Below are 12,782 nucleotides of genomic sequence, written 5' to 3' on the forward strand. Positions count from 1 at the left end.
TTTTACCTAAACTTTATAAAATCTTGCAAGTGCCAAACACAAGGAAAAATGTAATATTGAAGTTAAAGAGAATCTGTATTGTTAAAATCGCACAAAAGTAAACATACCAGTGCGTTAGGGGACATCTCCTATTACCCTCTCTCACAATTTCGCCGCTCCTTGCCGCATTAAAAGTGGTTAAAAACAGTTTTAAAAAGTTTGTTTATAAACAAACAAAATGGCCACCAAAACAGGAAGTAGGTTGATGTACAGTATGTCCACACATAGAAAATACATTCATACACAAGCAGGCTGTATACACCCTTCCTTTTGAATCTCAAGAGATCATTTGTGTGTTTCTTTCCCCCTGCAGCTATCTTCCACTGAAGTGTCAGGCTGTTTCTTCCTGCAGAGTGCAGACAGCTCTGCCTGTATGTAATTCCTCAGTATGTGAAAGCCCAGCCAGCTCAGAGGAGGATTTATCCAGCTTGTAAAAGATAAGAGAGAAGAGAGAAGCTGCCCTACTCTAAATAATACACAGGCAGTGTGCAGAGAGGGGCCAGGAGGGGGGAGATGCATCACAGAACCAAAACACTGAAGAACTTGGCAGCCTTCCAGACACAGGCTGACAAGTCTGACAAGAGAGAGATAAGTTGATTTATTACAGAGATGGTGATAGTAGAACATGCTGCAGTAAGCCAGAACACATTAGAATAGCTTTTGGAAGTTGTAGGATGATAAAAAACAGGATGCAATTTTTGTTACGGAGTCTCTTTAAGTTAATAAGGATGATTTTTCATTCAAAAAGTTCTTAAAAGAAAAAACAGTTAATTAGGTGAGAAATGGGTAAGATGAGAAAATTCACGAGTTAAATTTTGTGAGTCAACCTACAGAAGACTGAGCAACACTAAGAACAACAAAAAGAAACAATGCAAATATTCTGATTTACGTTATACTTACAAGTACATTAAATTGTGCATATACATATGTATCCATTTTTTGACTGCCCAGTACATCAGATATACAAGGTAAATGCTATATACTGTATTATGGTTTTACTGAAATTAAATCATAAACATGCATAAAAAAATATACATATAGAATACTCAATAAAAAGGAATTTGAGGAACTACAACAACCGGAGCCTATTATAAATGCTGTGGACACACTAAGTGTACTGAACATGTATCTAAAAAAACAATATTCTAGATACTTATCTCACCTGATTTGGAACAGTCAGAGTGTTAGAAAGAGAAGTGTCTGGACTCCCAACTCCTCTGTTAATCTGTGGAATATGTAACGGACTCCTTAAAGTAAGATTATTTGTCTCTGTACCAGCAGGGAAGCACACTGGATAGCAAGGCCCAGGAGGAGGCTCCGGTGGGGCCATCCTCACCTCCATGTACTTCAAAGTCCCATCTGTGTTTAGGTATAAGGTTGGTTTATAATCATCCAAATATGATGTTGAAAGGGATTTATTGGCGAAACAAGATTCACAGCTACCGTAATAATTCTTTTTAAGGCACCTCACTATTAAAATTGTAAAAGTAACAATAAACACCACACTAATGACCGCTAAGGAAATAATAAGATATAAGGTCAAGTCTGGTGTTGAGTTCGAGTTTGAAAGAAAATCGTGAGACTTTGGACTCTCCTGTACACTATTCTCTAGGATATTTACAATGAGGGTGACAGTAGATGACAGTGACGGCTCCCCATGGTCACTGACTGAGATCACAAGTCGATGCTCTGTGTTATCCGTCTCCTGTAATCCTCGCAGCGCTCTGACTTCTCCTGTATATTCCGAGATGTGAAACAAAGCAGGGCTGGCTGACTGGACAAGTCTATAGCTGAGCCAGGCATTGTGGCCAGAATCTAGATCCACCGCAGACACTTTACTCACTAAATATCCAGCAGAAGCAGATCTAGGGATGGTCTCCTGAGCCATGGCCTCCCCGGACCTCTCTGGGTATAATATAGAGGGAGGATTGTCATTTGTATCCTGGATAAATAAGAAGACTGACACATTGGAATACAGCTTTGGGGATCCTGAATCTTCCACTCTTGCTGTGATCTGCAGAACTTGGAGCTGCTCATAGTCAAACGAGCGCTGGGCATAAATATTGCCGGTGTCGGAGTTCATGTAGACAAATGAAGAGGCTGGAGAGCCATCTATGTGGCTCTCAGCTATGGAATAAATGAGCTTTGCATTGTCTCCCTCATCTGGATCTACAGCAGATACTGTACATAACAGTCTGCCAGGCTCATTGTTCTCTGATATGAAGGCATTGTAAGCAGCCTGTAGGAACGCTGGAGGATTATCATTAACATCAGAGATATTAATGATGATTGTAGTCTGGCTGCTTAATGATGGAGATCCCAGATCAGAAGCAATCAGTGTGACAGTGTATTGTGAGATCTGCTCCCTGTCCAGATGTCCACTAGTGACCAGGGAGTAACGGTTTGACATGGGCTGGCATTTAAAGGGTAAATCTGGTGATATATCCAGTTTGACCTCCCCATTTCTGCCAGAATCCCGGTCCCTGACTGTGATAAACCCAACAATAGTCCCCACTGGGGCATTCTCAGGCACCTTGTTAGTTTTAGAGGTAAAAATGATTTCCGGTTTGTTATCGTTAACGTCTTGTACTTCAATCTGAAGAATGCATCGACCCTCTAGTTTAGGTGATCCCTTATCTGCAGCTTTCACAGACAGTTCATAAAGCTTTGTCTCCTCAAAGTCTACATTTCCCTTCACAGATATTTCACCAGTCTGAGGATTTAAATCAAATATCTGTTTTGCAGAAACTAAGGTATGGTGATCAAAATAATATAATATGTCACCATTTATTCCCTCGTCTAGGTCAGTAGCATTGAGTTTTGTGATGATTGTCTTTGAAGGAACATTTTCTGGTAAGGTGATCTGATAACGTGGCTGATCAAACACTGGAGCATTATCATTAATATCCAGGACAATAACAGTGATCTGGATGGACCCTGATCGGGGCTGTTCTCCTCCATCAGTAGCAGTGAGGATAAGCCTGTGCTCAGATCTCTCCTCTCTGTCCAGGATTTTCTCCTGCACTAGCTCTGCAATCAGAGTTCCATCAATGCGTTTAGTAACAGACAATGAAAAATATGGATTGGGGTTCAGTTTGTATTGAGCAACACCATTAACACCCACATCAAGGTCCTCTGCTATTTCTAGAGGAAAACGAGCTCCAGGAGCAGAAAATACTTCTGTAATTTTTATAACTTCTTCAGCGGTTGCAAACCTAGGAGAATTATCATTTACATCCAAAACCTCGATTTCTAAATTGAACAGCTCCAGAGGGTTCTCAGCTACAACCTCTCCATGCAGCAAACAGCTGAGGCTGGAGCCACACAGGCTCTCCCTATCAATCCTCTCCTGCACAGTCAGTGCCCCATCCTTACGGTCAACAGCAAATAATCTGCTGCTTCCTTCAGATCTCAGGCTCAGTTTTCTCTTAATAAGATCTGCAAGCCTGAATCCCAGATCCTGAGCTACATTCCCCACAACAGTCCCCAGATCTGATTCCTCTGCAATAGAGTAATGAAGCTGCCCAGAGACCCAGCCCCAGCTACACAGGAGAAAGACATACACTACTTGCCATTTCAAAGCACTGGGGAAGCTTTGGCTGTCCATATCTTAAATCCTCACTGTGTGACTGGTTAATGGGCACATCCTTTTTGTAATCCAAATGGGTCCGCAGTGTAGATCTGAATCATTTTGTAGAAATAATCATCTGGCTTTGCTGTGAGAGCATCCAAGTTCTCATTGCAGCCGCAGCTCTTCTTTGTGTGAGAGAGGAAAGGTGGGAGGGTGGATCACTGAGCCAGGGGGAGGAGAGCGCAAGGCAAGTCTGAACAAATCTCTACAGTGCCTTACATGCTGGAATGGATGACAAGCACTCCCTCTTCTGGCCAAATATGGTTACTGTACCAATAAATATTTGAAGTGCTTTGGCTAACAAATAAAATACATCGGTAATATATTTTACAAAAAAAAAAAAATGCACACGTAACACTAGGAAATAAGGAAAAGCAACTACTGTTATAACTATGAAATAAAAAGTTACACATTCTGTACAGAATTCTGTACAAAAAATAAAAATAAAAGTAACAACCGCATCCATAACAATATACAAATACTTTTTTTCAAGCATTTTTATTGTAGATAGCGCACAATTCAAATGTATGCTTTCTTGTTAAGGGTACCTGTAATCAGTTACATTAAAAAAAGTTAGATACTTACTACAGTAGGTGGCAGCGCCCTCTGCGATGGTCCAGAAACTTCCCCAGTCTTCCTTCACCCCTCCTGCGCTGCAACAGAACCCTCTAAAAAATCCTTGACATTAAAGTTGAGGGTTGGTCGTGGCCGCACTCCCCTCCATGTATGAACATGGCCGCACTGCGTAGGTGCAAACGGTCCTGTGATACTGCAGAGGTGTGGCCGTCCATGTGTCTGCACAGTGTGGCTGCGCTCCTACACAGAGGGGAGCGTGGCTGCGAAGAGGAAGAGGGTTCCGGCCGGCAGGGGAGGGGTCATGGACATCGGGGAAGCCTCCGGAACATCCAGAAGTTTTTCACCCTACTGAGGTAAGTGTTTTTTTTTCATTTTTAATGTTACAGGTGTACCTTAAGTCTCCAGGATGGGTGCAGGAATTAACTTTGTAAATATAAAAGTGATTAAATTAGTTCTCACTGACAAAATGGATTGCTCAATAAAAAAAAAATTACATATATTTAAATCAGTAAGTGCAAACTAACACTTCGAAGAATCTCAGTAGGGATGCTCAATCAGATTATGTGGAGTTGAAATGTCCACATTTCCGATTGAAAATCTGTATTTCTGATCAGAAATCGGTAAATGGAAATCAGATTTCCGTGGAAATGCTGCATTAACGCAACATGGTTATTTTACCCAATCACATTACTCGAAAGCATTGGACCAATCAGAGAATGCAGAGTGAACTCAAAAGTATTTGGCCAAACCAAGAATGCAAACAATTACCAAAAAAGACTCCTCAGAAATCTGAAGATGGAAGTCGGAAATCTGCAGAATCGATTATCTGCATTGTCAGAAATCAGAATTTCCACAGAATTAATTTGATTACATAAGCCGTGCAATTTTATTGTCTGACACAACGCACCACAATGCACCAGAGTGAAAGCAGCCATGCTGTGGTCTCATCTGAACCCACACATCAACCCTACCATGAAAAGGAGAAAAAGATATAAAAGTACACACTAGTTACATTGCTAATTCAAATTTATGTCACCTCGTAGAACAACAGATATGGAATATGGAGACTTCCATATTTATTTCTATTCACGTTATACATATTGCCTGGCTGTCCTGCTGATTCTTCAAGCCATGGGCCCAAAACAAGTATGCCACTCTGGTGCTCTGATTAAAGAATACACGAGGTGACATCAGGGCCAGCGCTACCATAGAGGCAAAGGGGGCAATTGCCCCAGGGCCACAGAGCTTGTAGGGGCCCCCAGTGGCTACAAGAGGGAAAAAAAACCTTATAGTTTTTGAGAAAATCGATTTTAAAGTTTCAAAGGAAAAAAATATACATTTAAAAACCTGCCGACTTTAATGGTCAATAGCAAATGCACCTTAAATGCTAGAAACCCTAAATTTGCAGGATATGTTACGGAGATCATTGGGAATAAGAGGAAAAAACAATTTTTCAAAAGACCTTATAGTTTTTGAGAAAATCGATTTTAAAATTTTGAAGGAAAAAAGTATACTTTTAAATGCAGTAAATGTCACTTTTAGTAGCAAACCTAACGGTAGTTTAATCTTACATGCATCAAAAGAAAGAGCAATACATTTCCTGACGGGGTTTCCAGGTGGTCCATACGCAGCCGCAGCGTTTTGGCCAGGGATCGCTATACAGCCGCAATATGGCTGCATGAAGATCCCTGACATTTTTTCCTATTTTCCCAATTTTTTTTTTATGTTTAGAGTGTGGGAATTTTTTTTTTTTAAATTATGTGGGGTCCCACCTCCTGAAACTTTTTAACCCCTTGTCCCCCATGCAGGCTGGGGTAGCCAGAATGTGGAGCTCCGACCGATTGGGGCTTCACACCCTGACTATACCAGCTGCAAAAAAGGTCCCTTAATACCGATTTTTGTTCCGGGGTATATGTTGGGGGGCCCCCCCCAGGTTTATTTTGCCCTGGGGCCCCATTGTTGCTTAAACCAGCCCTGGGTGACATGTGACATGATGTGATATAATGTATATGTACAGCGCTAAGTAGAGGCCTGCATTGGGTCGGATACCCATTTTGATTTTAATCAGGTTGTGGGTCAGGTGCGGGTAGGGGGTCTGCGGGTTCGGGTCAGGTACCAAATTCACCAGAAACTAGGTTGCGGGTCAGGTGCGGGTAGCGGGGCTGCGGGTCTGAAAATTTCGCCTGCGCAGGCCTCTAGTGCCAAGTCCACAAATGACTATGCTGTGTTCCTTTTTTTTCTTTCTCTGTGTGAAAGATTTTAAAATCAGGTATGCAGGTGACAGTTTCTGTCCTGGTCAGGACCAGAACAGATTATAGTGTAACCTTCACTGATAAGTAATTGCAGCCATAAAACACTTTCCTGGCAGAAAGTGGATTCTGAGATCAACAAAGATATAAAAAAGGGTCAATAGTTCATAGATTTTAGCTCTGGCATACTTCAAAGCATGTGTCATTGAGACAATGAAACAGTAAAAACTTAAAAAGCAGATTTACATATAAAATAAAACTTATGGAAAGGAGGATATATGCAATTGTTTATCTCAGCAGTTTATTTTCACCTTGTGTTTCCTAGTCTGACCCTATTAGGCACGTTCTTGATTCAGTCCACCATAGCATGAGCCCAGCCTATCTCTCGACTTTTAAATAGATGTCAGCCAGCTGACTAAAGAAAGTGGTTGAAATTTCTGCCATTGATAAAAATTGTTCAAAATGTTTTAATTACAAATTTTATTCCTATTGATTGGCCAATTCCATGTATTTTATTGAGTTCTCATTAACTGTACTCTCACACTAATTTGTAACTAGCCTCAAACAGAGGGTTCGTTAAATACATGCCACCTAACCTTGTCCCAAAATGTTGTTTAGCAATCCGACACGGAGTATGCTCATTTACACATGCTGCAGGATGCCTCTCACTCATTTGCTGCCGCTGCCCGTTGTCCCTCCTCCCCTCTCCACAAAACAGATATTATTATTATTGATTTATAAATTGCCAAGGTATTCTATGGTGCTGTTATGTTGTAGATATATGAGTAGCATGTCTGCACAGTGCTTGTACCCTGAACTGTTATTTCCTTTTAAACAATGCATACCACCTCTCGTACTCCCAGAAGGCCTCGTTGAAGCGCACTGCGCCCCCACAGCGAAATCTTCGCAAAAACCCTGGGCAGGATACCGCAGTTCACAGACGGGACCCGGGGACTCCCTTATGGAAGATCCCCTCCTAGAATCCCTCCACTGGCTTCCTATCCAGTCCAGAATCAGATTCAAGATACTGTGTCTGACCTACAAATCTGTCCACAAAACCTGTCCAACCTACATTTCCGATCTTACTTAGAGGTACACACCTAGCCGCTCACTCCGCTCTTCCAATGAACTTCGCCTAACCGCCCCCCGCATCACCCAGTCCCATGCACGCCTCCAGGACTTCTCAAGAGCTGCTCCAACACTATGGAACTCCCTACCTCTACCCATTAGGGCAGCCCCCTCCTTCAACATCTTCAAGAAAGCCCTCAAAACTCACCTTTTCACTCTGGCCTACTACCCCTTACAAGTGCTCTAAACCTACAGCTGAACTCTGGTCCCCTACCTCTCGTGTCCCTACTTCTCCCTCTAGATTGTAAGCCTTTGGGCAGGGTCCTCCTCCTTTTGTGTCCTACCTGATCATGCACCTCCATTACTGTGAACCCATGCTATGCATCTGAGTGAGCCTAACTTGCCTAATCCTCCATGCTCCCATCCAAAGACTGACTAAGCATTACCTTGTACTGTACTGCGTGATCTAGTTTTCTTGTATTCCTGTATTGTCATATTGCTATATGTCACCCCTAAATATTGTCTGTAACCTAAATTAATGTCCAGTGCTGCGTAATATGTTGGCACTTTATAAATACAATAAATAAATAAAATAAATAAATATCACCTGGCTGTCCTGCTGGTCCTCCGCCTTTAATACTTTTAGCCATAGACCCTGAACAGGCATGTAGTTTAGGTGCTCTGACTTAAGTGTGACTGGATTAGCTGCATGCTTGTTTCAGGTGTGTGATTCAAACACTACTGCAGCCAAAGAGATCAGCAGGACTGCCAGGCAACTGGTATTGCTTACAAAGAAATAAATATGGAAGCCTTGCTTTAGGTTTCCATAGAGCTCAGAGCTTTTTACTTGTTGAACATTATACTACATCATATAGTTCTAGGGTAAAGTAAAGGTGTAATGATATGCTAGACAAACTCCTTAAACACAATTACAGTTTTTTTATGCAAAAATTCAATTTTTTTTTAATTTTTCTAATATTTTTTTAATTTTTCTATTTTTTTTGTGTTTTTTTTTTATATTGGCTTGATTGGAACATAAATCACATACGTAAAACGCAACAAATTTAGATTGCATAAAAACTGCAAAATGCAAATCACATACAAACACATAAACATTGTGTTGCCACTGACATTTGTGCATTTTCAGAAATTCACTAATCGCTCGCATGTTCAGATTAGTGTGAACCCTGCCTAAGGGCTCTATCTCACAGTAATTTGACAGTGGTGTATCCATTGCCTGTGAACTGCTGCTCCTACATATCTGCCAGGCAGCTGAACGTGTTTGCTGTGGGCCGTAGGGTGACACCCACACCCAGGGTTGCCACCTCATCCCTTTAATTACCGGCATATATGAATTATACATGCCTTGTGGCTAGTTAGATGTCGTTTAGGCACTGATTAAGTGTGAGTAGCCCCAGAACCTGTATAACTTAGATGTGCCGGTATTTAAAGGAATGAGGTGGCAACCCTGCCCACACATTGCATGAAGATTTCAGCAAGGGGTAGTCATCCTCCAGGCGGTACAAGCGGCAATGTTGTATTGTGTAATAACTGAATCAGGTGTGACATAGGTGACCTGGGTTCAAATAACAGGTCTTCCTGCCAGCACCTATTCAGTAAGGAGACCCTGTAAGACTCCCTAACACTGCTACTGCCCATAGAGCGCGTCCTAGTGGCTGCAGCTCTGGCTATCTGACTCCGCCAGGAGAAAAGTGCAATATAAATGTTATTTGTCTTGTGTTTGTCTTGTGAAGCTGCCACTCAGCTTCATCACACAGCAACTCTATGGTGCTCATTATAAGTATTTTATTTACTATGTTATCTCCCCAGGAATTTTATAACTGCAGAAAAAATATACCATACCAATAAACATTTTGATCATATGCATAAGACTTCATGCCCTAGTAGGCCAGGTTCACATTGGTCAGTTGCAATATGCACGCATTATAATGAGTGTGAACTGCAATGGAGACTGGACATAGACTTAAGTACAAAGCCTGCATGCAGCAAGTTAGAATAATGTGATCTGTTACACCGTAGCACTGTGAACAGGCCCATAGAATGCCACAAACGGTAAGTTCTGCCATTCCCTGCCTGTTGGTGGTGGTATTAACTTAAACTGTCCTGGACTTCCATTGCTCCACCAGCAGATGGCTCTGAGGACTTTACACTGTCCTGACCCTCCACCATCCACCAGCTGGTGGCCTGTTAGGGCTCAGGCACACTATAAGCGCTTTTCTGAGTGCTTGCGATTAAGTAAATACATTACCCAGCCTGGCTCCAGCGATCGGCGCAGCCTCCCCGCACAGCTCCACTTTTTACTATGGGGGGGATCATACATGAAGTCATGACGTCACCGACATCATGACGTCATGCTCAGACCCTATCCTCCCCATAGAGAGACCAGAGCTTTGCGGGGAGGCTGCGCCGATCGCTGGTGCCAGGCCGGGTAATGTATTAAGTGGCTGGATCAGGTGATCGGTGGCCATCAGGGGAGTGCCGGCTACTTATACTAGCTAGCCTAGTGCTAGCTAAAAGTTTTGCAGCCATGCAATTTTTAACATTAACCCTGGGGGACTGCTGAGGCCAGTGAGTGGTATGCCCAACACAGTGTCGGGCATACCGCTAAGAAGGTTAAGAACTGCCTCTTCCTCCTGCTAGTTGCCAGAGCATTGTAGTTATTTGCAGACCTGAGACTCTGAACATTCCCTGTACATGTTCCCTGATCCTGTTCCTTGTTGTATCTGAACTTGCTAACCTGTTGCTGAACCAGTTATTTTAACTTGCTGCATGCAGGCTTTGTATTTAAGTCTATGTTCTGTCTCCATTGCAGTTCACACATGTTGACACGTGAGTTATGCAACTCACGTGTCAACATGTGTGAACCTGGCATTATTCTGCAATTAAAATTGACCACTGTGAACTAGCCCTTAAAAGATTTATTGCGAAGTTTTATTAAAACACATAATAGTACTTGTAGACCCTTTCAGATCATACTTCCACAATTGTTGGTACACGTTCATATGGTAAATTACAGCAATATGAGAAATATTAGGAGGATGTCACTGCCCTTGCGAACATGTAAACAGTTTTCCAGCCCTGAAAACTCCCATGTACGGCAGTAAACAGAAATGTGAACAGAAACAGAAAAGTGTAGCGTGTGCTCTTAAGCTGCATGTGCTCCTGTGGAGTTCCAAGCGATGTGATGTAGTGCGATTGCAATACTTTAATAGCGTGGTCGCTACTACATTAATTAACACAGTAGCGGCCTCGCTAGTAAAGTTTTGCGGTCGTACTACCTCACATCGCACGGCACTTCAAAGGAGCATGTGTAGCTTAAGAGCACACACTACGCTGACAGTAGCGTGCACTCGCTGGTTTAACCCGCATTGCTAGCGCGTTATCTCTCATGAATCAAGCCCAATGTCTGTGAGGCTAGGAACTCACTACAAGTCGCAAATGGCAATCACTGGCGTTTTGAATTAGTATTTTGTAAGCAATTTCATGAGCAAATTCCGATTTACCATTTTTTTGTATTTTTTTCATCCTCTGATGCAAAAAACTACATAAAACATTCTTTGGAAATCAGAAAAACTCAAATCAGAAATTAGAAATTGGCATTGGCGGAAATCGGAATTTCAGCAGAATCGGAAATGGGCATTTCTGACCATCCCTACTGGTCAATAAGATGGTACTTCCTGCTTGCATGCAAATTGTGTACAGCTCAGTATTGGACAAATAAAAGGCACTTCCTGTCATTTGTGAGCAGCTTGATGCTGGGCTGCATGCAGTGTGCATACAATTTGCATGCAGGCCAGAGTATTTACCATCTTATTAACCATCTCTGGTTTCTAAGGGAAATATTAACTGTATTGCGGTTAGCAGAATTACGTGCCTAAAGTGTTACCGCACAATGAGTAGAGTTGAATACAGTACATTACACTCAACGCACTGCGCCCTATTCATCATTTTGGTCCCTTTTATTGCCCTATACATTCCTAATATCTTGGGTCACCCTGAGCTGCTTGGTTACTCTGTTGTACTGGTCCAAGCCCTATCTCATACATACTTATCAATCCCTGCCATGTACTGATGAGGACCAAAAGTCCTAAACAGGCTGTCTACATGTGGGTTTGATATGGCTGTGTAAAATGTAAAGCTATAGGCTTGCTATACACCAGCAGTTCTGGATGCTTGCTTGGCTTACCAAGGGTGAAAAGGGATAATTTGCATATTCAGTAGTAGTGCATTGTGGGTAACCACAAATGTTCACTTAGAGGTGAATTATTGCAGATTTCTTTCTGTTTTAAGAAGACAAATACACCAAGCTATTCATCATATGCAAGACTTTGCGCACATTAATTTTGCTTACCGCAGTTTAGTGAAGCTACCTCATAGTTCCTTTTGTCACTGGACTTTATGTCTTGTTGCACAGGTATGGGTTGTGATAATGCATGCATTCAATGCAGTACATACATGTTATTTAGTAGTGCCCATTGCAGCCTGTGTGTGGATGTGTGCCCCTTAATACATGAAAATTCAATACAATGCATCTGCTGCCTGGAAAAATATAATTGGTTTCATTACAGTATACAGCAGTGTGCAAAACCACAACAGACGTCTGTGAACGGGCCCATGCCAAGAAATGCATCCGTTCCCTGCTGTGTTTCAATGGAACAGATGCATTGTGAACTTACACTTCCTGTATTAACCCTTTCCACTCCACTGTCAGATGTGGTCCAACAGTGGAGTGTTCTCCACAGCTCCCTATGTCGGACCATGTCTGTCAGGCAGCCCTGCACTGCATGCTAGGGGGATGGTAAGTACAGGGTTACACAACCGGATCCTCAATGCTCAGCCTGCAGAGATCACCTACCCCCCCCCTGCTTTTCTTTCGCTGTATGGGGGGATGGAGATGACTTCAAAAAATCAATTCTATTTTCGATTCCGAGGAAATATTTGTGTACATTGTACATTGGGTAAAGGGAAAATTAATAAATAACGGAGCTGATCTGCCGCCGCTGCCCCCGGACCATCAGGGACACCATCCACGCCGAGCCGCCAACCCCACACTGCATTTGAGGCCCGACGACCAGGTTTGGCTCCTAGGGAGAGGCCACCATCCTCCTCTCAGCTGATCAGCTGCTCGGGCTTTTTCTGCTGCTGCCCTGAGCCAGCCCCCTCAGCCACCGCAACTCCATGTGTGCAGGAGGCCTTTT

The 12,782-nt window shown here is 42.6% G+C and overlaps 1 protein-coding gene across 48 annotated transcripts in view; it reads right to left on the minus strand.

Annotated features, from left to right (window-relative positions):
* Positions 1–12,782, minus strand: part of LOC137564200 (protocadherin gamma-C5-like) — a 669,033-nt gene that overhangs the window by 88,058 nt on the left and 568,193 nt on the right. The window contains exon 1 of one of the 48 annotated variants that reach the window (XM_068277728.1): positions 1,202–3,779. The exons of the other annotated variants lie outside the window; for them this stretch is intronic. Coding sequence (XP_068133829.1) covers positions 1,202–3,646 — 2,445 coding nt within the window. The 5' untranslated portion in view covers positions 3,647–3,779. Of the gene's footprint in view, positions 1–1,201; positions 3,780–12,782 lie in introns of those variants that run through there. 48 annotated transcript variants of the gene reach the window in all.

Source organism: Hyperolius riggenbachi, chromosome 3 (genome assembly GCF_040937935.1).
Source record: "Hyperolius riggenbachi isolate aHypRig1 chromosome 3, aHypRig1.pri, whole genome shotgun sequence".
Lineage (NCBI taxonomy): Eukaryota > Metazoa > Chordata > Amphibia > Anura > Hyperoliidae > Hyperolius > Hyperolius riggenbachi.